General features: G+C 41.7%; 1 protein-coding gene across 2 annotated transcripts in view; it reads left to right on the forward strand.

Moving 5' to 3' along the window:
- The first annotated feature begins 463 nt into the window (after nucleotides 1–463).
- KDM3B (lysine demethylase 3B) overlaps nucleotides 464–23,364 on the forward strand; it is a 72,019-nt gene continuing 49,118 nt past the window's right edge. Inside the window, exon 1 of one of the 2 annotated variants that reach the window (XM_069773052.1) lies at nucleotides 464–763. In XM_069773052.1, coding sequence (XP_069629153.1) covers nucleotides 593–763 — 171 coding nt within the window. In that variant the 5' untranslated portion in view covers nucleotides 464–592. Of the gene's footprint in view, nucleotides 764–17,125; nucleotides 17,250–23,364 lie in introns of those variants that run through there. The other variant, XM_069773053.1, reaches the window with a different exon arrangement.

The raw sequence follows: 23,364 nt of genomic DNA on the forward strand, positions 1-23,364 counted from the left end.
AATAAATGCCTTTTCAAAATGTGCCCCACTGAAAAGCAAAGCACCTAGACCCATGACGCGCTGCTGTTATTCTGGGGCCAACAGCATGTCCTCATGCCAATCTGAACCGCAACTCGGATCCCACATCCCAAGATGTCACCGTACTGGTTTTCGCGCAAGTCTACCTCGCAATTCAGGTAAACACGCCCTAATTTCTGTGACAATTTCACATCTTGCACTTGGGGTTAACGAGGGGCCCTGCCGCGGGAAGGCCTTCCGCTACGCCTCCTCCCCGCCGACCGCCTCCCCTGCCCCGCCGCGGGGCCCGTCCCCGCCGGCGGCCCCTCGGCGTCCGCCTCCCCTCCGCTGGCCGGGGGCCACACGCCTCCTGCGCTCTAGCACCGCCCCCCCCCGTCCGCCCCGGGCGGGGCGGCGCGGGGCATTATGGGGCAGAGGAAGGGGGGGAGGCCGTGCGAGTGAGGTGCATGCCGGGATCGGGGCGGGCGGCGCTCGGAGGCCCAGCGCGGGGCGGTCGCTTGCTTGGTGTCTCGGGGCGGCGGTGACCGAGGGGGCTCGGGCCGGCGGCGGAGGAGGAGGCTCCTGCCCGTCGGGGATGGCGGACGCGGCGGCCTCCCCCGTGGGGAAGCGGCTCCTGCTGCTGCTGGCGGCGGGGCCGGGCGAGGGCGAGGCGGTGGGGCCGGAGCCGGGGCCTGCGCTGCCCTCCCGGGCCTGGCGGAGCGGTACGGTGCGGGCCATGAGCGGAGCCGTGCCCCAGGACCTGGCGGTGAGGCCCCGGCGGCGGGGGGCGCGCGGGGCGGGCCGGGGGGGGGGGCAGGGAGGGAGGGAGGCAGGCGGGCTGGGGCGACCGGGAGCCGCGAGCGGGGACGCCGCGGGTCGGGCTGCCCGCGTGGGCTGCGGCCTCCTGCCACTGGCGCGGGCCGCTGCCGGGCAGGGCTGCGGTGCAGGCGAGGGGCCGGGGCCGCGGGCGCCGCCTCCCCCGGGCGGGTGGCGGCAGCGTCGTGCTGGCGACCTGCGCCCTGCCTGGAGCGCGCCGCCCGCCGCTCCCCGCTGGGCCTGCCGGGGCGCGCTCCGGGCCGGGGAGTGGCGGGCCCGGCCTGCGGCGAGTGCGGCGGCGGAGCGGCCCTGCGAGCTGCCGGGGCCTGGGCCTCCTCGGGGCGGAGGGGGTCCGGCAGGCTTGGGTGCGGTGGTTGGCAGTAACTTAGGTGTGAAACAAACGCGTCTGGGACGTTTCTGCTTCCTGATGCTGATAAGTCTGTATGTAACTTCCAAGTGTTGGGGTTCTTTTTTTTCCGGGAGGGCGTTAAGTATTCTTCATCAGCCGGAATGATGCCCCTTGTTTGAAGGCGCAATTTTGAGCGGGGATTATCGATTTCCTTCTGTCTCGGATTTTCTTTTCAGCTGTAGGAATTCTTGCTTCAGGTAGTGTGTTTAAACACTCTTTAGCATTTGTTTGGTTTATTTCTGGTATAGCTCAGTGAGACGCTTGGGTGGAGATCTTAAAAGATATCTGTGCTGTTTCTCTTTGCACGTGTCAGTTCTGCAAGTATTCGCTGTAAGTGATGGCATGCTTTGGAGAACTGATGGTGTGCTTCTGTAGCTGTGGCTGTTAAGATGACCCACAGTAGGGGGAATGAGGTTCTGTGTTTGTGAAGTTTTATTAGTTCTCTTTATGATTAGCTTTTTATTAATTTGTTGTTATTCCAATGAGTTCTTTGGGCTTCTTTGCACAGTTCCAACTTTGAGAAGTTTCCTTGTCTTCCTACAATAATGCTGCTTTCTTTGGCCTTGTTTTAGAACTGCAACTAGGGCTATCAGTAGGAAGTAGTACGCTGGTTTTAGCTTTGCAAGCCCAGGTGGCCTGGCACCCTATGTCTGCAGTTGAGAGTTACGGTGATGTGCTCTAGCTCCTCCCTTATTTGTTTAAGGAAGAAGAAAAAAAACCCAACAAACAACAACCCTATGCAGAAAGGGGATCTTCAAAAGGAAAACAGGACAAGTGTTTGAGACTCTTATCTGAAACATGAAGAGGTATTGGGGCTATCTAAGACCTGATTGGGAGTGCTACTCCTGTAGCAGACTGCATTTGACGTGTGTATCATCAGTACTCTTGCATTATGGAATCATCCATCCCAAATATGAGTATGATGTATGAATTTTGGTGTACCTGATCTTATTACTGTTTTGGTGGAAGGACTGATGGAGTGTTGCTTCTTTTTTTGTGCGTGTGTGTGAATCTCTGTCCAATAAAAGGTAGTCACTTGTTTTCTGGTTAGTCATTGCTCTCCCAACCATGTGATGCCTGTTAGACTACCCTAACAAAGCAAAAATCATCTTCTGTGCTTGATAGCATGGGAAGAATAGGATTTTTTTGGTGTGTGAGTTCATTGCCTTTGTTCAGCACTGCAGTTCTCGCCCCAGTTCCTTTCATCAATAACCTTCCACTTAGCAAAGTTTCAGTGATGCAGCTGTCTCTAAACAGTATATTTATTATCCAGGTCTGTACAAGAACTCTTAGATGTGAACTGTGTAAAAATACTCAAGGCATGTTTTTCAGAGTTCTGTACTGTAGGATATTTAGTGTCGTCATGGAACCTTCCATGCATAATGAATGCTGCTTTGACAATGATAACGATATACTACCAGAAAAATAAGTTGTCTTTTTAAACTCATCCTGCCAGAAGAAGTGACAAGTTGGCACCAAGCAGTCAACCACAGTTCAGGAGATACTCATCTAAGGTAAAGTAATAATGTGGATTAGGTCTGAAAAAGGCTAGGAAAAAAAATCTATTCTGCTCTTTGGGTTACTTAAGTCTGTGCTTTTTTGTGATATCCTGTAAGGATGGTTTCACTTACTAGCCCATAGTCTGGCATAGGGCTTTTAGAAATACAAAACCGCAGTTGAATAGCTACACCTTTCCAAGGCAGAAAACTCAGGAAGAGACAAGAAGTATAGAACTTAAAGCCTTTCAGAAAGTAGCTGAAATAGCTTCTTTCTTTTTTTTTTTTAATATTGGCATTTTAGGAAACTATTACTTTTTCTGGTGGGGTAAAGCCTCTGAAAAGGTTTTGCTTTTTTTCTCTGTATAAATTTGGTTATAGAGAGTAGCTCTTAAATAATCTTACTTTGATAAAATGTGGAACAATCTAATTATGGTTAGTCCACAAAAAAAAAATCTGTATAATGGTCAGTCCTAGTTGTGCCATCTTCAGAGCACCAAGAAGAAATCCTGAGGGAAAACTTTGCTGCTATTAGAAAACAGCTTTGCCTCTTCTAACTAGAAACAGATCTTGCCATTTTTCTCAAGATGTCTGTTAGGACAGAATCATAAAAGATCTGTCAAGCTTTAGCTCAGTATTGTCCTAATATTGTAAAAGGACATGTTACATGTTAATGCCAAAGTAGCTTAATGTGTCATATGCAGGATGGTACTGCTTTTGCTTACGTGGAAAACAAAAGTGTGTGAGATGACTATCTTAATGCACAGACAAGCTATACAAATACTGTGGAAGTTGGGAGGCCTAGAACACAAGGTGTTTTGAGTAGGACTGTTTTGGAATAATCCATATATGCTTCTTATGATAGATGGTAGAGAAAGGGTGGCTTGGTGGTTTGGTTTTTTTACCTCTTTATGGATAGCAAGTTATGTCTCACAAGACTTTTTTTATGCCTGAGTTTTTATCTTTCCTACAGTAATCTGCACATACAACTGAATGTATTCTGAAGACATTTTCACTTGTTCATGATATGTAGGTTATACAGCTTAATGAAAACACATAGTAGTCTAAAGTGTCTTGTTGATAAGGGATTTCGTTGACTAAAGTTGATATTTAGAAATGGTCTGAACTGTGGAATAAGCTTAATTTACTTTGCAAGTGTCAGAACTGTTTGAGTTAACCATAAATATCAGGGTATTTCAACTAGTTTTTCTAACTAGGTCACATTGGAAAAGAATATCTTCCTGTCTGGAGACTGTATGTCATAGATGAGGGACACTGGAACCCTACAAGACTGGATTTAGATATATGTGCTCTCAAGCAGTTTTCAGATGCTGCTTGGAAGTCATCTTGACAATAGGGAAGAATGTGGGAAGATGTCCGTATACTGTCTGTTTGGGATAGGGTGTGTGGAGGTTCTCGCCAGCTGTGTATATGTCTGCTGCAGAATTTCAGTTCTCTCTCACTGGGACTGAATGGGGAGTTTGTAGAGGCTTTTAAACTGCAATAGATATGGAAAGAGGAGTTTTTGGATAGGGAGTTGAAACTGGGACTCCGTGGAAGTGGTGCAACAGTTCACAACCAGCTGGGGTTGTGTGAGTCCGGGATATTCAGATTGCTTTCTGTGCCACTGTACTCGTCTTCATTTCCTTCTGTCCTGCACAAGTGATCATGTTCCTGGAGCATTCCTCCTGTCAGCAAGACACTTGCATGTGTTTGCGTATTGAAAGAATATATGAGGGGAATGGACCACAGATTGTGCTCTAGGCTTTGTCTCACTCCCTAAGTAATGTCTCCTATCGCTGCTGTTGAAGGCAGGATACTGGGCTGGATGGATGTTGGGAAGACCAGTAGGCATATCTTTAATGCTTCGTGTTGTAAAAGAGATGTTTAAGAACAAACAGGATGTTGAACATTTTTTCCAAATAGAATTTTTTTTTGCTTTGCAAGTAGAATACGGTTCTTTGAAGGAGAGCTGACGGCAAAAGTAGTGGATATACGTTTTCTCCACTTAATCTGTGATGCTTTGTTGGTGGCCTAAGTACAAAGTACTATGAATGCTTCTTATGCACTTCTTATGCACGTTTTTTTTCTGATAGCCTTTCTGTCTTCCCATCTGTGAAAGATAGACATCCACGCTGAAAAATTTGCATTCATACAATGAGCAGTGTCTTCTGTGGCTCCACTGATTACTTTTCTCAGGGTTCAATAGTGTTATGACAGATTCTATAGCCATTTATACTACCGAGATGTAAGGAGCAGGGATGGTGTGAGGGGGATGGAATACCTCTGCATTTGTAGCTTATGTAAGTATAAGTTTACATGATTTATTAAAAAAAAAAAAGAAAGTCTTGGCTTCTTTGGCAGTGTAACTGCAGTAGGGGAAACTCAGTGTGACTTGCAAAATTCTCAAAAGGATCTTGGCAGAGCTGAAGTGGTTATCAAGTTATAGATGAGGAATGGGGTGGAGACTCAATCTAATGAGCCTTTCCAGTCTTGTGCCATCTCTGGTGTCCCTGTGTTGTACTCACTGAATAGTAAGGGGCAGGGCAGGTGGTAGCTGTGGAAGGAATTGGTAGGACTGATCTCGGCAGTGGTGTTACTAGGGCTGGCCATGGGACTGGGAGGTGAAGGGATGTTCCTCCAAAATACAGGCTATGGAGAAGTAACAGTGACAGAATTGGTGTGGCAGTGTACCAGAGAGGCTTACTAGCCTGCACGCATTTGGTTAAACCCTTTGTAGAGCTGTCCTTACACAACACTGATTCCATGTCCATTGGGTACCTTTTCACCCTGCTGTCTTCCATGTTTCTGTTAACCAAGACACTCCAAGTTCCTGTCTTTTTTTTTTTTTTCCCCTGCCCTTTTCCTTATTTGAGGATACTTGTAATTTCTTGACACCTGGTAGCAATTGCTGTACACATGTAGGAGTTTGTTGAACTGCTTTATTCCTGGGGATTATCGAAGTGCCCACTTTGAATATTCACTGTGCCTGCATGGCATTTATGCAGTGTTTCTGATATTTTAGGAAGTGTCCTACTATTGAACACATGCTATGATGATCTGCATGTTTGCAGTAATTTCAATACATTTTAAACCTATTGGACTTGCACAAAATAAGTATGTTTGGGGAAGCCTAGGTAGAAATATGGAACCTCTAGATTGAGAAGGTAAGCTTCTAAGACAGAGAAATGCTGCCTTTAATACAGCAGTCTGAGTATTTTACATTTGTGTCAATGAAAGAACAGCTGTACCAAACAAGGTCAAAAGGTTGACCTAGTCCCGCCCTGTCCAGCCTTGCACTGGTCAGATGTGGATGTCCCTATGCAGCTGTGGAAGGGGCATCTAAATTGCTAAGCTTTCCACCAGTAGGCTGCCAGGTGGGAGTTTTCTGAAATTATGCTTAGCTGTAAAATCACACACAGCATAACTGCTATATATTTGCATCAGTGAAGGGCTATGTCCTGGTTTTGGCTGGGATAGAGTTAATTTTCTTCCTGGTAGCTGGTACATTATGTTTTGGATTTAGCGTGAGAATAAAGTTGATAGCACACTGATGTTTTAGTTGTTGCGAAGTAGTGCTCATCCTAAGTTAAAGATTTTTCAGTTTTCCCATGCTCTGCCAGCAAGCAGGTGCACAAGAAGCTGGGAGGGAGTGTGGCCAGGACAGCTGACCCAAACTAGCCAAAGTTTGGTATGGATATTCCATACCATAGAATGTCATGTTCAGTATATAAACTGGGGGGAGTTGGCCAGGAGGGGCAGATCGCTGCTCAGGCATCGCTCAGCAGGTGGTGAACAATTGCATTGTGCATCACTTGTCTTTTTTTGCATCTAATTTCTCTCTTTTTGTTGTATTCCTTTTCATTACAATTATTATTATTGTTATTATATTTTATTTTAGTTATTAAACTGTTCTCTCAACCCATGAGTTTTAGTTTTTTTGAGCAAGTGGCTGCGTGGTGCTTAGTTGCTGGCTTCCATGACAGGCTATAAAATAAGTTTTTGCTCATCTGATAGTGGGTGCTCTGTAGAGCTTACTGATGTATAAATACTGGATTGACTTTGGAGCGTCAGTCTCTTCCTCATTCTGTGTGGTGTTTGTTGCAGCAGAATCAAAGATTTCAGATTCCCTAGTTCAGACTCAGTGAACCATGGTTACTTGACTTTGGAAAATTGCTGCTCAAATAGGCTTACTGCTTAAAATGTATATTCAAGGAATCTCTTACTAGAGTTAACCCATCTTCTTTATATTTAGTGGTAATTGCATCTACAAGTTTTATTTATACTGATATAAGTGATAAGAAAAATTGTAGTGTTCTTGCACGTTAAATTAATAGGAGTATTCAGACCCAGCCTCTGCAAGTGAAAGCTGGAAAGTTACTGTGTGCTGGCAAAGTCTGACTGCAGGAAGCTCCTTGTAAGTGTTTGCATTTGCAGATCAAACTCTCTGCCTTTGAAGAATTTGAACGTTCCAACTACAGGCAGAAGAGATTTAGAGATTTCATCAAAATTATTTGTTTTGACCTTTTTGAATATTGTTTTGTAGTGTTGAAGTGCAACAACAGAAACAAGGAAAAATGGCAAGAAAAATAAAATATACTTTGGCAAGACCTTAGATTCCTCCCCTCCCCCTCCCCCCTGTCATTGTCAAAACATAGCATATTTTTCCTTCGGCTGTTTATTTTCTTGGGTGGACAGTGTTGACATGGTATGTACAGGGCTTGCTTTTTACCAAATAAAATGCCATAAGCTGGGAAAGTAGAAACCATATGTTTTATGATCTGTTTGGTGAATATGTAGTCACTTCATTTAGCTGAATTTTTAGTTATGGCTACAGAAAGCAGTAGGCTCAGTAAGAGCTCTGCAAGTAGAGTAAAATTTAGCAAGTTGAATTCTAGTACATATAATTTAGGTCCCTGTCTTGACACATTTGTTGGTATGTTTTTCTCTAAGGTGTGTATGCGTCACACTTCAAATAAAATCGAAAGACTGGATCATGCATTTGTAATGACAGTAGTTCAGCACTGTAACTGTTTTTGAGCTACAGGTTGGCAGCTGGGAGATCATTTTGTCATTCAAATGGTTGCAGAAATTCAGGTTTCTGTAATGTCCATACTACAATGTTTTCTCAGTTTTCAGTGGAGGTATTGGTGGGGATACTAGAAATTTGAAAGGTTTCTTTTGTTTGTTTGTTCATGCTTCTATGTGTGACTGCAGGGCACTGCCTCATGCAGAAATTCCTGTGGAATAGTAGTAGTTGCATCCTTTTTTCTGTCAGGTTTGAAATGGAAGACTGGTTATTTCGTAGGAGGTGAAAACACATGGACTTGTGCATATGGAGCAACGTCTGCTTGAAATGCAAGTGATTATGACAAAGTTGTTTGGGGGTTTTGTCTTGAGTTATTGTGTTACGTTGCTCTGATGGCAGTCCATTTTCTAAACATTTTGGATGAAAAAGGTAGGCTAGTGTTTTAATCGAGAAACTACTTCAAGAAATCTGTTTTGTAGTTTTAACTTAAGGTGCAAGGCATTAAATTTTTTTTCTGTAGGAAAGCAATCTTTTGCATGTAGTGCGTATATACATATTTCTTGGGTGAGCTCGGTGTGCTGAGTAGCTGTTTTCTTTTGGCTGATCTTGTTCTGTGCTTCAGTGAATTCCTTGATTGTTAATTAGACTGACCATTCTTTTTTTCCTTCAAGGTCCGTCTTGTGATTGTTTGCATTTCTAGGGTTTTTCCATGCACATATTTTGACTTTTCCGGGTTGCCGCCATATGCTTGAGGTTTTTACAGAGCTCCCACTTTTTTAACCAACTTCCAAGCTGATGGTGGCTTCAAAAATATTTCTATATAGCCACATCATGTTTTTATAGAAACATTTGGAGAAATGTCTTTCCAGGAAGACTTAGCCAGTGTAATGGAAGTTTGTGTATCATGTTTGCGTTTGGTTGTTGAATAGCTTTTTAATGTGGTCATAAAATACATTTGCCCATATAGTAACTTCTCCCTGATAGTGTTAGAGTGCTCTCTAAGTAGTCTTAACGCTTTCAGTTTCAACTGCTGATTACAGAACCAAAACAAAACTCAGTTTTACCTCCACATAGTTATTGTCCTGAGGTCACTGTGCCTGTGACTCAAGTTACTTGCACAATGCTTCATGCTTTCCCTGTGAAGCCGCTGGTGTCTGCAGCTAATAATTTGTGCTATACCTCCTTTTGATTAGATGCTCTATCAGTGGCAGATTTATTTTCTTCTGTAGTTTCTAAGTATGTTTTATTTTGAAACTGTTCTTCTTGCGAGCTTATCTGTAGTTGGAAGAAATCTTACTACTTCTGTGTTGTTATCATTGATTAACTAATCATGTTCTTCTGAGGTATTGCTGCTTGGTAGCGACTGCCTTGTTGCCAGTACTCACTGTTGGGAGTCCCTTTTTAGTATCTTACCCACACCAGGTAGTGATGCTCTGTTTGCAAAACACAAAGAAAGATGGCAAGGTTTTCTTGTATAGTCAAGTTTTCTTTGCAGTTTTTGCATGCTTAGCAGACCTTTTGCCATCTTTCTGAATTTCCTCCAAAAAGCCATGGTTTTGTTGATGTCCACTTGTTCATTTTGACATTAATAACTGCATTCAGAGATGAGTTTCATTTGTTAGACTTGCTTAGTATGCTAAATGACATTGAGGTGGGTGATTCTGGAGAGAGGCTGACAGTTTCTTAGACATTCTTCTAAAGAATGGCATAATTTCCTACTTAAGAAGAATAGCTTTGGTTTCTTATTTTCAGATTGCTGAGAATGTGGCATTAAGCTCCAGGTTAAAGCTTTTCTTTGAGACTGGGTTTCTTTTAACTGTTGTCATGTGGTCTATCATCTAATAACCTAAAATAAATCTTTTACTTTATCCAATTTAATCTATAAAACTCAGCAAAAATGAGATGTACTACTACTTTATCACTAATGTTTTTTCAAGGAAGATGCCAAACTTGGAAAGCAAAGGAAAAAGAGTGAGGCAAACCAAAATTAGCAATCAAATAGCCAATTTTCAGAGGCTGTGATTGTAAGAACTTCCAAAACCTCCTCAGATTCTTCTCTGGTCTGCATAAGGTACCGTTAGACTTGAGGCCAGGAATGTGTCTAAAGAAATTTGGTACTTTCTATACAAGCTTTATCAGTGACATTATTAATTATGTTGCAATAATAATTCAACTGCTCGAGTACTTGCCATATTAAAACTAATAATTGTCATCCTGCTTTTACCATTCCCAGCAGACTCTTGTAAGTCCCAGCCTTCTTCATTTTCAGTGCAGTGCCATTTGATGCTTTGGATGCTCAAGTTCAGGTTGGATACAGTACGAGAAAGTCCTTCATATCATATGTAAGCTATGTAGTTAAAACTTTCTTTCACTTTTAACTCTTTCCATTTATTGCCATTCTTTTCTTTTTGCAGACCCCTCCCCTAGCCCTCACCTGAAACTTATTCTAATATTTGGCAAACTACTGGTATTGTCTTAATAGACTAATAGTAACTAATAGTTACCAGGTTCTTTTTTTCTTATTTTTAAATACAGGTGTATTTGCCACTTGCCAGTATACAGCTACCAATTTTAAATTTTTTAAAAAGTCTGAGTATCAAACCTGCAATTTAAGGTGTAGCTTTTCCTTCAGAGTTCTGAACTGGAGGTTCTCATCCTTCTCTTGCTGATACTTGGGTTGTAGAATACTTGGGATTAGGAACAGCTTACTTGGACTTCTAGGTGATTTGTTGTGCAAAACAGAAGATCTCTTTGCAGTCCAAATAGCTGCAGAAAGAAAAAATAGTCAAAAAAGATTGTCTTGCTATTATTTCACTGAAGTTGGTTTTTATGATACTTTGATTGAGATGCAGGCAGACATCAGGTGAAGATGCATTTTAGAAGAAACAGCAACAAAAAGCACAGTATTTGACAAAAATATGTACGTTTCCAAAACAAATTTATTCTATGAAACTCACACTTTCCAATAGCTAGAGTATTTCAAGTTACTAATAGCAGAGAATATTCAGAACTATTAATTTTAGTATAAATTAAGGAAAAAAGGTGTCACATTTTGAGGATAGGCCTGGGGAGTGGTGAATGAGTTCTTAGTGTACAAAATGGGCTGGTGCTGCTTCAAAAGGCAGTCTGTCTGACTGTGCAGCAAGGAGGTCTCCGATGGCAGGAAGTTTCTGTAGGAATGCAGACATTTTCTGAAATAAAGTTCCTCTTAAAAAGCAAAGCATAGTGATTAACATATTTGGCTCTGCCTGGTGTAAAATATACCACAATTACTGGATTCATTTCAGAGTGCGACAGATGTTACATAACTGACTTGAGATACAGCTTGCATAAAGTGGTACTGTGTCTAATGTGCATGGCTTTGCAGTTTTTGATTCGGTTGGTTTGATAGACTCATGTTGACCATGCAGCCACAGGGCTACGAGGTTACTGTTAGATCCCAAATTTGACTTGGATAGCATTTGTTATCCAAGAGAGATACCTGGCACAGTCATTTTCTTGTTTGGCATAAACCAAAACTGTCCAAATCAGCTCATATTGGAAGTGTTTAGCTGCTTGACAGTTGTCCTGAGTTTTAGTGGCTAAAGTGGGAAAAAAGCAGTGCTGCAGCATGTAGGAGAGCCAATAGTCAGGTACTTTATGTTCCTGCTCTTAATGTGTAAGAAAAAACTTGTCAATGAAGACTTCAGTGGAAGAGTTTGGTCTGATGTTACCAAGTCAATATAGTAGCTAGCTACTATCAAAAAAAAAAAAAAAAAAAGGCAATTGCCCTTCCTATCTCTTATGCATGATGCTTCATTGGACCCTTAAGCAAACAGCATGGAGGAAGATTGCAGGAAATTAATAATTCCTTGTGTGTGCTTAGTTTCTAGGCCACATGTTCCCTAAATGTACACACCATGGAGTCAGCTGAGTTGCTTGTTCAAGGGCAAGCAATGGGACTGTGTAGTGACAGTGGTGAGGCAGTGAGTGTCCTGGTGCTTTCACTAACAGCAAGCTGCTGGAGTGTGATTTGATCTTCATTTTATGAGATCTAAGGGTTTTTACCTGCCTCAATTTCTAAAGCACATTAACTACATAAACTGACTACAAAGAACCTCCAGCATTTTCTCAAAGTGCTGTTTTGAAAGTAACATCTTAAAGATACTTTGCATACAGAATTATAAATGCACATATTTGTTACTTGCTGTGTATCAGGAGAATAAAGCTCTGTGCTACTTCAAGACTTTTTAAATTTTGAATTTTGGACAACTACTGTGCTTTGACTAATGATCTGGTTTGCATAGTGGCCAAATCTCACAGGGAGGGGGCAGGAATATTGAGGCCACCCTCAATCTGCCTTTTGCATTTGGATTGTATTAAGTGGAGTCTTTCAAGTTCCAGGTTCGGTGTAAATCTGCTTGTACTTCACCTTGTGTTGTAAAGAAAATCGTGCATTGGTTTTGAGTAGTGTCTTGTTACAAGGATTAGGTAGCATGGATTGAGGCCTGTTGCGAAATGGAGTGGTTTAGACTGCTTAAAGAATCACCTGTAATAGTATTAGCAAAAATTATTTAATAGGAATTTATATAAAAGTGTGACTTCACAGAATTCAGTGGTGAGATTCACCCTATTACTTAATGCATGAATGAAATGCGTAAAGGAAAATTAAGTTAGAATCAAGCTAAAATATGTATATAGAGACTGAAGACACAATAGGGTAAAAGAGAAACATACAAAGGAAAATCGAGTTAGAATTGATTTTTCGTGATTTGTACATATTTTACAGGAATGTAAAAAGGCAGGGGAGACCCTCCCATTGAGTCACAAGGTTCAGAGAACAACCCCTTGCTTTCTGAACTCCTGTCGGAGTCTAGGTGTGGCTGGATCAACTCCTAGTCCCAGCCTTGTGCAACGGTTTGTATCTAAAAGGATTATGAGTGTAATAGCAGCCTGAGATTCATTCACAGTCAAATACAGTTCATGGCAGTAATTTAAATATAGATTTAAAAAGCAATATTTGTAATATACTTGCTATAGAACGTTCAGGTTAGTACACACACATCCATAAAGACACTAAGAGGTATACATAAGTGAGTAAAAGAGGTATACCTGTTAAAAATTCCCCTCGGTCAGTGAAAATATTCACACCAAATGCTTCAGCATCCCTCTCAATGGGTGGAGAGTTGAGCCTCAAGGAGCAGAGAGTATCAGCCCAAGTCTTGTTGGCTTTCAGTGACAGACCTCCAATTTTCACAAACTGAAGAGTTTGTGAGCTCTGAGAGGCATCCCATTCAGAGGGAGATGCTGGTCGCAGCCTGCTGCAGCCCAGGAGAGCTCAAAGGGTCTCACTTGGTACTACTGTTTATAGGTTTGTGAGATGATTGGCTTTAGTCATCATCAAATTACTGGGATTCCAGTAGCACTGGTACTGTTACGCATGAGTTACAATTCAGATAAGGAAGGCTCCAGGGCTGTCAGAAAATCACTTAAGATTCAGATATGGGATGCTCCAAGGTTGTCAGGAGAGGGCTGGGATATGTCTCAAGGTTGTTAGGAGAGAACTAATTATCTCTACTCCCATCCCCCACCTCTGCCAGGCAGCCCGAGTCCTTGGAATGGTCAGCGCGACTGACTCCCTGTCTTAGCCATGCAAGAGCGTCTGGTATGGTCAAGGGACACTTAACCACCCAACTTATTACAGTTACGCTAAGGCCTAGCAAGACTTCCCGAGTTCGTAGATGGGCCCGCAGGGGGGAAGGAATGCACCACCACAAGGCCAAACTAGATTGCTCTCACATTCATACCTGTGAGAATTAGGGTTGTGGACTGTGTCTGTGTCACGGAGGCACCGACAGGGCTGATTGTACAGGGCTCTGAGTGTTGCTCATTTTTGTTACAACAGGACTGTGGCAGTTGCAGCAGGCTCTAAAATGACCATGCACTGAAGTTGGTACAGAATGGGGAATTCATTACAGAATTTAACTATGGCATTCTTGTTTTGCAATTGCTCCTGATTCCCCCTATAATTCTGTTTTTTATTAAAGTAAAAAAAACAAATAAAAACAAAACAGAAAGGGAAACTTAATCATTGTTGTAGTGTCAAATGAACCAACTAAACAAACCTGTACTTCAGATATGCTATATTTGGGTACTTTAAGATCTAAATTTTACTGTAGAGTTTGCCATATATTACTGTGATGTCAGACCATTGTTCAGACTTCAGATGTAATAATCATAACACCATCCAAGAGAGATTTAAATTCTAGGAAGCTGCTTTCATTCAGTAGTTGTTTGAAATGGCTATACAACTAGTTATTTCTGTTTTGGCCCCAACAACTTGTATAAAGAGTGTTCCAGAAAGGTGTCCAACATTGATTTGATTCTCCATGTCATATTGTGTTCTGTTGCTTTTTACTCTTATTTGTATGTGATCATCTGTCTCCCACCTCCATGTCTCTCTGTTGTCATTCCATCCTGTTGCATCAAACCATCATTAATTGTACCAGTGCCATTCCTGACATGCTTCTCTAGCCTCTTTTCCATCTCTACCATACAGAGGTCTTTACAGTGTCCCTGCATAGTCTCTTCATTGCTTCTGTTCTTGCAATCTGTCATTCAAGGAAATTTTCTTACCTAAGTATTTCTAGTTGAATCTTAATCCCAAATAGGATTATTTATTCTCTTTTTGGCAGGCCTTTCATGAGGAACAGGTTATTAATTCCCCTTTCAGTCGTCTTTTTTCTTGATAAAGCAACCTAATTTGACCACTCCGAAGTCTGCATTTTCTAGACCTTTTATTGTTCTTGTTTGCTTTCTTCTGCTGTCTCCTGTTGTTCTGACCTGAACTGGTCATAAGTATTTTAGCAGAGGACTTACTGAGGCTGAGTAGAGACAATCACTTCAGGTATATTGTGCACTCCACACCTGTTCATGTGCATGTCTATCCTTTTTTTGAAACAGTATGAGATAGCTGAACATATACCACCTCATGATCCATTATAATCTGCTCACTTTTTTTTCTGTAAAACTGATACTTGTCCTGTCACTGGTAGTTTCTGCCTTTGTTTAGCACCTTGTGCTTATTTTCGTGATTGTGTTGTGCTCTGATCTGAGGCAGTTTCTCAAGTTTATCAAGATAATTTTGAATTCTGTCTTCAAGTGTGCTTGCAGAGCTTTCCAATATGTGATCTTTCTGCTGAACTTTGCAATCCTGGTGTCAGTTACAACATTCAATGACTGTTCTCAAACACTTTCATTTTTGAAACTAGAACAGATTCCTATGAAGACCCACTGTCAAATGCTCCCATTTTATCAGAGAATAGTTGGGGTTTGTGCTCAGCATATAGGCTATCTTTTCCTGGTGTGAAATGTTATATAAAAGTGTTCCAAAGCCTAAATTCAAGGTGAGAGATCTGTATGTCTCTACTTAGAAGACCCAGTAATCCTTCTTCAAACAGAGAGTGACAGGGCCTTTAATCTGCATCGAGCCGTGAATGTTTTTAAGTGACTTTTGTATGGGAAAGTTACTATTCTTTCTTTGTAGCAATGGATTAGCAAAGCATTTTCATATTTTTCTGGGAAAGCTTGAATATTAAAGCAAGGCAAAATTGTTATTTGTGTTGCATGCAACTGAAGATTATAAAAACTGTATTTATCAAAAAAAGCTGTTAATTTAAAAAAAAAGTGAATTGCTTACATCTGTTGAATACTCCAGATGCATTGCTTCTCAGGATGCAATGCTTTGTTCTAAGTATACGTCCAACATCTTCTAACAAAGAAATAGGCTACTAATTTCGGACTGGCAGTGCTAGAAATGTATTTTGTGATTCCATCAGCCTACCAGAAAAAGTGAGGTAGGACTGTACCATCATCCTTGTTGTTTCCTTTGGAAATTTTTAAATTGGCTGCCAGCTTTATCATTGTTAATGTGTTTCCTGGGCATCAGTGCATCAAAACTAAGTATCATTGGACCAAATACAAATGTTTCTTGAAATTCACATGAAGTACTCCTTTTCAATGTTAGAGATCCATTAGGTTTATGGCTTTTATGTGTTTAACTCATACTCTTGTGTGTATTTAGTAGTATTTAGTACAATGTGACACTAATATTTTACAGAAGTAACAAAAAAAAGCAAAAGTTTGATTATTCAACAAAATAATATTTTTATGAAATCAGAATTGATAGACCAATGATTTTTGTAGTTTTGTTTTGATTTTCATGCTGTCCTGTCTATGTTGGCCAGAACTGCACTGAGGCTAGTAACCATATTCATAATTCCTCGTCCTTTTTTATAACTGGCTCCTTAACTGTTGAAATTGTTGAAAGAAAGGGTTTTAAAAAAGTCTAAAGTATATGAAGGCGGGTATTTTGTTAAGCTCTTGCAAAAAAAAAAGTTACTGTTACCTGGAACCCATTGATTCGTAAACACGTTCATCTTTACTATAAATTAAGTACTGTTGTAGATTACTGTGCACAATTAAGTGCTGACTCGTGATGCCAGTGCTCATCCTCAGTTGCAAAACAGAAACACTTACAATAAGTATTTGTGGCCATTTATTAGCAGCTTGCTACCCCATAAGGTAATGGCTTTAGCAGAGTTACAATTTCCCAAGCTCCTGCTTTTTAATACTATTTCTGCCCTAGATCCTGTCAAAAGTGGGTTTGATTGTTTTGCTTAATTATCATTGAGTTATAAGCATAGGAAAGTGCCAAGGAAATAGAAAAACTATGTATATTTTCTAATTTTAGTTATGTATTTAGTGTCTTCTCTAAATATATAGTGTCTTAATCAGTATCAGCCTTTAAGCATAATTGTTCTGTCTAATGACTGTGGTTTCTTGGTTCTGTGATGAAATCTACTTTTTGTCTGGCTCGATACAAATTATTTCAGAGGAGGATTTTTCTCCTTAGTTTTTTTCCTTAATTTTCCTGGCTTTGGGAATCAGCTGCGTTAAAACACCTAGTATGTGTATATATATTGCAGATTGGATTTTTTTGCCTTTGCTTATAAGAAATAGTTTGAAGCATGATTACTGGATTGGAAGCTAAAAGTTTTCTAAGCATCGGTGTGTACATCATCTTTGTCTTGTTTGATGGATTCCAAAATAATACTTTGATTGCATTAGAAAACTACTGTAGTTTAGTTTTTTAAATCTCATTTAATGGTGGTACTAGCTGCATGAGATCTCATATGTCTCTCTCAAGTTGAAATCTCAGTATCTACCTTCCCTTCTTTCCTGTCCCACATGTTGACAATGTAGTTCTTTCTACATCATGAGGAAGAGGTCATGGAGCAACTTGTTACCCAGTTTTACTTGGTAGTCTGCAACAGATTCCTACCAGTGCCTCCTTTCTGGGCATAAGTACTATTATTCCAATTTACAGATGGGGAAACTCAGCCAGTGAGACTAAATGGCTTGACCAAGGTCATGCAGGAAGCCTCTGATGAAGCAGGGAATTGAACGTGGGTCTCTGGCTACTCTCTAGCAACTGATGGACCATCCTTCCTTTCAAAACTAGGTAAAATTTAAGACCATTTTAAGGAATATTTTTGAACTTGGATTTTTTGCCATCTTCTGCTTTTTATAATATCTAAAACCCTAAAATGTAAAGTTTTTATGTTTTTCATAGATGGCATCTACATTAGACCTTTGTGCAAATTCTAAAGCAATAAGCTGCAGTATTTTTTCCTATTGTAAATCATGTTTAAAGCCTGCGTGTCACATATTGGTATTTATCACATCTGTCTTATCAATGCTATGGTCTTCCTGTTGTTGCTGCTTTTATAGTGGAACGGATGTTGGAAGACTTCAGGGGCGATTCCATTTGAACCAGACTGTAGTTCTCTATAGTGTATTAAGGCCTGAATGTGACAGTAGTAGCTAGACAAAAATGTGTCTTCTGGAAAAACTGCTTCAGGCTGTCTCTATATCAAATAAAGCAGAACAACAGCTCTGCTTTCTAGTGTCACTTTTTATTGGGACAGGCAAAAAAAAGGGGGGGGGAGAATTACAGGTGTGCATGCACCCTCTGTTTTTTATGTTGGAAAAAAAGCTGGTTTTGTAGATGTAAAAAAAACCCAAACAAACCCCAAACCACCAAAACATAAAACTCTTTATTGTTTGCAATTAGATATTGCTTAGGGAAAGTGTTTTTCCCCATGTGAGAACTTGGGAAATCCTGCAGGTACATTTTTTTGTCTAAGCAGCATTATTTTATGTGATACAGACATACCTGCACTAATTGCATATCTAGTTGCTGTCATCAATACCACTGTTTAAAAGCATTGGTATTAACAAAGCACCATTGCCGTTCTTATCAATGGCTTGTCTAAACTGATTATGAGCAGAGTTAGGAGGTTTAGCAGAAGATATTGTTGGTAGATGTGACCCTATGAATTGTAGGGCCATTGATACATTTGAGAGATAATTTATTCTGATGTAGCCAGTGCTTTAGCATACAGGTATTTCCCTCTTGACTCAGAACTACACAATTTTCAAAATAAGCTGAAAAAAAACCCAGGAAGTTCTCAGTTATAATGCAGCTGCTTTGCTTAAGGCTTCTGTGTTTTTCAACAAAGGTAGACTATTTCTGTTTACCACTTTAAATATCAAAAGGAAATATGTTTATTACTGCTCAAGTCTGTCTCATCTGTCCTTACTTTCCTTGCTTTAGGCATCTCTTTCAGGATTTCTGTAGTGTTTTTTCTCATAGAATCTAAGCATATTGGGCATCAGTTCATGAATATGCTGTAGTTTATTTTCTGTAGTAATACAAAGTGGTATATGCACAAACACTCAGTGTGCTGTGCAAGTCAGCTTCTGCTTCTTGCGTACTCAGTACACAAAGTGATTTCTATTGCAGATTCTGGAAACATTAACTGAGAACATAGCTGTTTATATTGAGGCTTTCATCCTTTTTGTTGCTGTGTGATCTGTTGGAAGCTACTGACAATATCATGTGTGTTGTTGCATGGATCTGGAACAACTGCCCTGCATATCTGTGTGTAGGAAAATACTCTGTTGGGTATTGACTTAGAGTTAGTAATACCTTTCTTAATGGTTATAAGTCAAAGTTTGGCAGGACTCCATTGGTTATGTTGATTATACGAAGATGGAAGAAAACTGAATATTGAACGTAAAGCGTGTAAAAAAAACTTGCCATGACTTCTCTGTTTTGCAGGGCAGAAAGATGATCTTAATATGATAATGTTGTCAGTCTTTTCTCTCCTTTTGACCCAGTTCATGAGTCTGGGGTTTTAGAAAGGAAAAATGTAAGGTCTGTTTTCTGATGGAAAAGAAAGTGATGGAATGGAATAGTTCAGTTGGAAGGGACCTACAATGATCCTCTAGTCCAACTGCCTGACCACTTCAGGGCTGACCAAAAGTTAAAGCATGTTATTAAGGGCGCTGTCCAAATGCTTCTTGAACACTGACAGGCATGGGGCATCGACCACCTTTTTAGGAAGTCTGTTCCAGTGTTTGACCACCTTCTTTCTAAAGAAATGCTTCCTAATGTCCAGTCTGAACCTCCCCTGATGCACCTTTGAACCATTCCCATGCGTCCCGTCCCGGGATCCCAGGGAGAAGAGATCAGCACCTCCCTCTCCACGTCCCCTCCTCAGGAAGCTGTAGAGAGTGACGCGGTTGCCCCTCAGCCTCCTTTTCTCCAAACGAGACAAACCCAGAGTCCTCAGCTGCTCCTCAGAGGACATGCCTTCCAGCCCTGTCACCAGCTTGGTTGCCCTCCTCTGGACACATTTGAGGGCCTCCACATTCTTCTCAAATTAAGGGGCCCAGCACTGCACACAGTACTTGAGGTGAGGCTGCACCAATGCTGAATACAGCGGGACAGTCCCCTCTATTGACCAGCTGGTCATGCCGTGTTTGATGCCCCCCCCCCCAGATGCAGTTTGTCCTCTTGGGTGCCAGGGCACGCTGCTGGCTCCTATGGAGCCTGCTGCCAACCAGCACCCCAAGACCCCTTTCTGCAGGGCTGCTCTCCAGCTACTCCTCTCCCAGTTTGTGTCTGGCATTACTCCATCCCCGGTGCAGAATCCGGTATTTGTTCTTGTTACATTTCATGCCCTTGATGATTGTCCAGTGCTCCAGTCTATCTAGATCCCCGTGCAAGGCCTCTCATCCCTTGAGAGAGTCAGCAGCACCTGCCAGTTTGGTGTCATCGGCAAACTTGCTAATGCTGCATTCATCTCCTGCATCCAGATCATTGGTAAAAATATGGAACAGCACTGGCGCTAGGATTGAGCCCTGAGGAGCACTGCTGGTGACCGGTCGCCAGCCAGATGTAGCCCCATTCACTACAACCCTTTGAGCCCTGCCGTCCAGCCAGTTCTTCACCCAGCATACTGTGAACCTGCTTATATCGCAGTTGGACTACTTGTCCGGAAGGATGCTGTGAGGGTCAGTATCTAAAGCCTTACTAAAATCCAGAAAAAGTACGTCCACTGCCTTTCCTTCCTCCACCAGGTGGGTGGTCTTGTCACAGAAGGAGATTAAGTTAGTTAAACAGGACTTTCCCTTTGTGAACCCATGTTGGCTGTGCCTGATGATTACATTGTCCTTTTAATGGCTTTCAACAGCACCCTGTATGATTTTCATAATTTTTCCAGGTACTGAGGTTAGACTCACAGGTCTGTAGTTCCCTGGGTCTTCCCTCATGCCCTTGTAAACTGGAATAATGTCGCCTAGCTTCCCGTCAGTCAGTGGGGACCTCCCCAGACTACAAAGACCTTTGGTAGATGATTGAGAAGGGTCCTGCTGTAATGTCTTCTAGGATGTTACAGACGGCATTGCTACTGCTTTCTATATGATGGGTACACAGTTATTTTGCAGAATACTCAGTGAGCCTCTGTCGTGGTTTAAGCCCAGCCAGCAACAAAGCACCAGGAAGCTGTTCACTCACTCCTCCCCCCCCCCCCCCGCCCCAGCCCTGGTGGGATGAAGAGGAGAAAATATAAAGGCAGGGTCATGGATCGAGACAAGGACAGGGAGGGATCACTCCCCGCTTACGGTCACGGGCAAAAGACAGGCTCAACTTAGGGAAGAAACAAAATCAATTTAATTGACTACCAATCAAACCAAAACAAGGATATTAGGAAGTAAAACCAAACCTGAGAACACCTTCCCCCCAGCCCTCCCTCCTTCCTGCCTCAACTCCACTCCCGGTTCTCTCCACCTCCTCCCCCCGGTGGCGCAGGGGAACAGGGAATGGGGGTTGGGGTCAGCTCACCACATGTCTCTACTGCTCCTTCCTCCTCAGGGGGAGGACTCCTCACTTGTCACCTGCGCCGGCAGGGGCTCCTCCACAGGAGACAGTTCTCCATGAACTTCTCCAGCATGGGTGCTTTCTGTGGGCTGCAGCCCTTCAGTCACAGACTGCTCCAGCGTGGGCTTTCCTGTGGAGTCCCAGCCATTTTGGGGGGCATCCAACTGCTCCGGCGTGGGCTCCTCCATGGGCTGCAGGTGGGCATCTGCTCCCCCGCTCCCCTCCTTCTTCACTGACCTCGGTATCTGCACAGGAGTTTCTCTCACATTTCAATCCCAGTACTTACTGCAGATTCTCACAGAGGCGCTACCACCATTGCTGATGGGCTCGGGCTCGGCCTTGGCCAGCAGCAGGTCCGACGTGGAGCCGGGGAAGCTTCCAGCAGCTTCTCACAGGAGCCACCCCTGCAGCCTTCCCCTGCTACCAAAACCCCGCCACAGAAACCCAAAACAGCCTCTTAAACATGGAACATCCATCTTGAAGTTCATTGCAGGCTATTTCTTGTAGTTTTTTCTTTTTTTTTTTTTTTTTAATTGGGGAGTAATGTGTTAAATTTGCAGCTAAAAGTACAGCTGTTCCACTTCATCAGTTTACAATGATCATAGAAATGTGAGGTGTCTTACAGGTTAAGAATGGAAGAAGTTTTCTTATAGTCTTACTTCATGTGTGTCATAAGGTAAATTGACTTGTTTAAGTCTTTTGTGAAGTAATAAATTAAAAATAAACCTAGTAGGTATCCTTATTTATTTGGGACAGAGTGATAAGCTGCAGTTTATTGCTTGTTTGAATTTGTCTGCCTTTAATGATCCTTGCCAATTAGTTCAAGGGGACATGCTAGTGAGAGGTCCTGTCTGCGTAGCTACTTATAAAATTTCCTCTCCTTTTCATCAAATTCTTAAATATCTTGCAAAAAGGCATATATTCCAAAGTCAGCATTATTCTGTTAGTTCTTTTTGACAACATTTTTTCATATAACCTTTATGATAAGAGAATCATAATAAGATGATTACCTCACTAATACTGTGCATATAAACAAATAATTCCTTTTTGTTATTCTTGCATGATAGTCCTCTCTGTTTCATATGCTACTGTTATAAATTAATATGTATAATATGATTGAAATAACCAGGAAGCTGCTAAAGTCCTGTATACAGCCCCCATCAGTTAATATTTAAAATAGGGAAACAGTAACTAGACATGATTTAGGGTTTAGGAACTAACTACTAGACAATGGGGCTTTGTAAATAAGTAGGGTGTTTGTCAGAAGAGGTAATGGATTGTGGTCTGGCCAATAAACCTTGAAGAACCGCTTGGAACTGCCAAGATTAGGGAAGTAGTAGGTAAAAGGTAATTCCTACAGGGGTAGACTGTGACCACTGACTCATTGACCACCTACTCAAAAGAAGACAATGAAGGATGAAGACAAGAGTCTGTGCACTAATTTACATGAGGGGTGAAGAAGAAAGAACCAATCATTAAGGAAAATAACAGTGAATATGTATTAGTTGGATTTTTTTGAGGTAAGGGTGTGCTGTCTTGAGACAGGCACCTGTTCATGTCCATCAGTGAAATTAGATTGAAAATACCTCTACTCCATGTGTTATTGGCTTGCACACTGGGTAAATGAACCCCAGTTGTGGGACAACACTACTGCCAAAGTAGCACAAATATAATATTAAGAAAGGTACAGGCCCACTGAAACCAAAAAGGTGTTCAGTCCAATTTCCACTATATTGCTGAAATTTGGTGAATTGAAGGAAGGATATATTGAAAGATCCAGTTGTCTTTCTCTGCAGGGCAGCTTAAGCTTAAGCAGCAATGGAGTTCAAGAGTTCATCAGGAGAATTGCTTCATATTCGCTCCCTCTCCCCTTGGGAGTTTGAGCTTTTGAGTCTGGGGGGAGGAGTGGGGAAGAGGAGTGTGTGAGTGGTCTGTTAATACCTCTTTTAATAAGGATTACTGGTAAAGCAGAGAGCTGTCTGTCTCTGATTAGTGCCCTGTTACCCCCAGTGATCTTGTAATTATTACAAAACTCTGTTTTGACTGTCTAGCTTAAGGTGTTTCTTAACTGATTAGGAATTTCTTGCTGTTCATCTGACATATTTGATTATATTTGTGTCGTATGTAAGTTCTGTAGATGAAAGATTGGAATGTGACTGTGTCTTAACATTTAATAGCCCTAGTTGTTAGGACATGGAATGAGACTTGTAACCTGCGTTCCTGTTCTTAGCATTCTTGCCATGTAATTTCATATGGCTTTAGCATTTGTCCTTCGTGCTAGGAAAAAAGAGGGTGATATCTCAGAACAGTGATTTAGAATGGTAGGGTGGTTTATATTGTCACACTTGTA

The sequence above is a fragment of the Haliaeetus albicilla genome, chromosome 27 (genome assembly GCF_947461875.1).
Source record: "Haliaeetus albicilla chromosome 27, bHalAlb1.1, whole genome shotgun sequence".
In the NCBI taxonomy this organism is placed as follows: Eukaryota; Metazoa; Chordata; class Aves; order Accipitriformes; family Accipitridae; genus Haliaeetus; species Haliaeetus albicilla.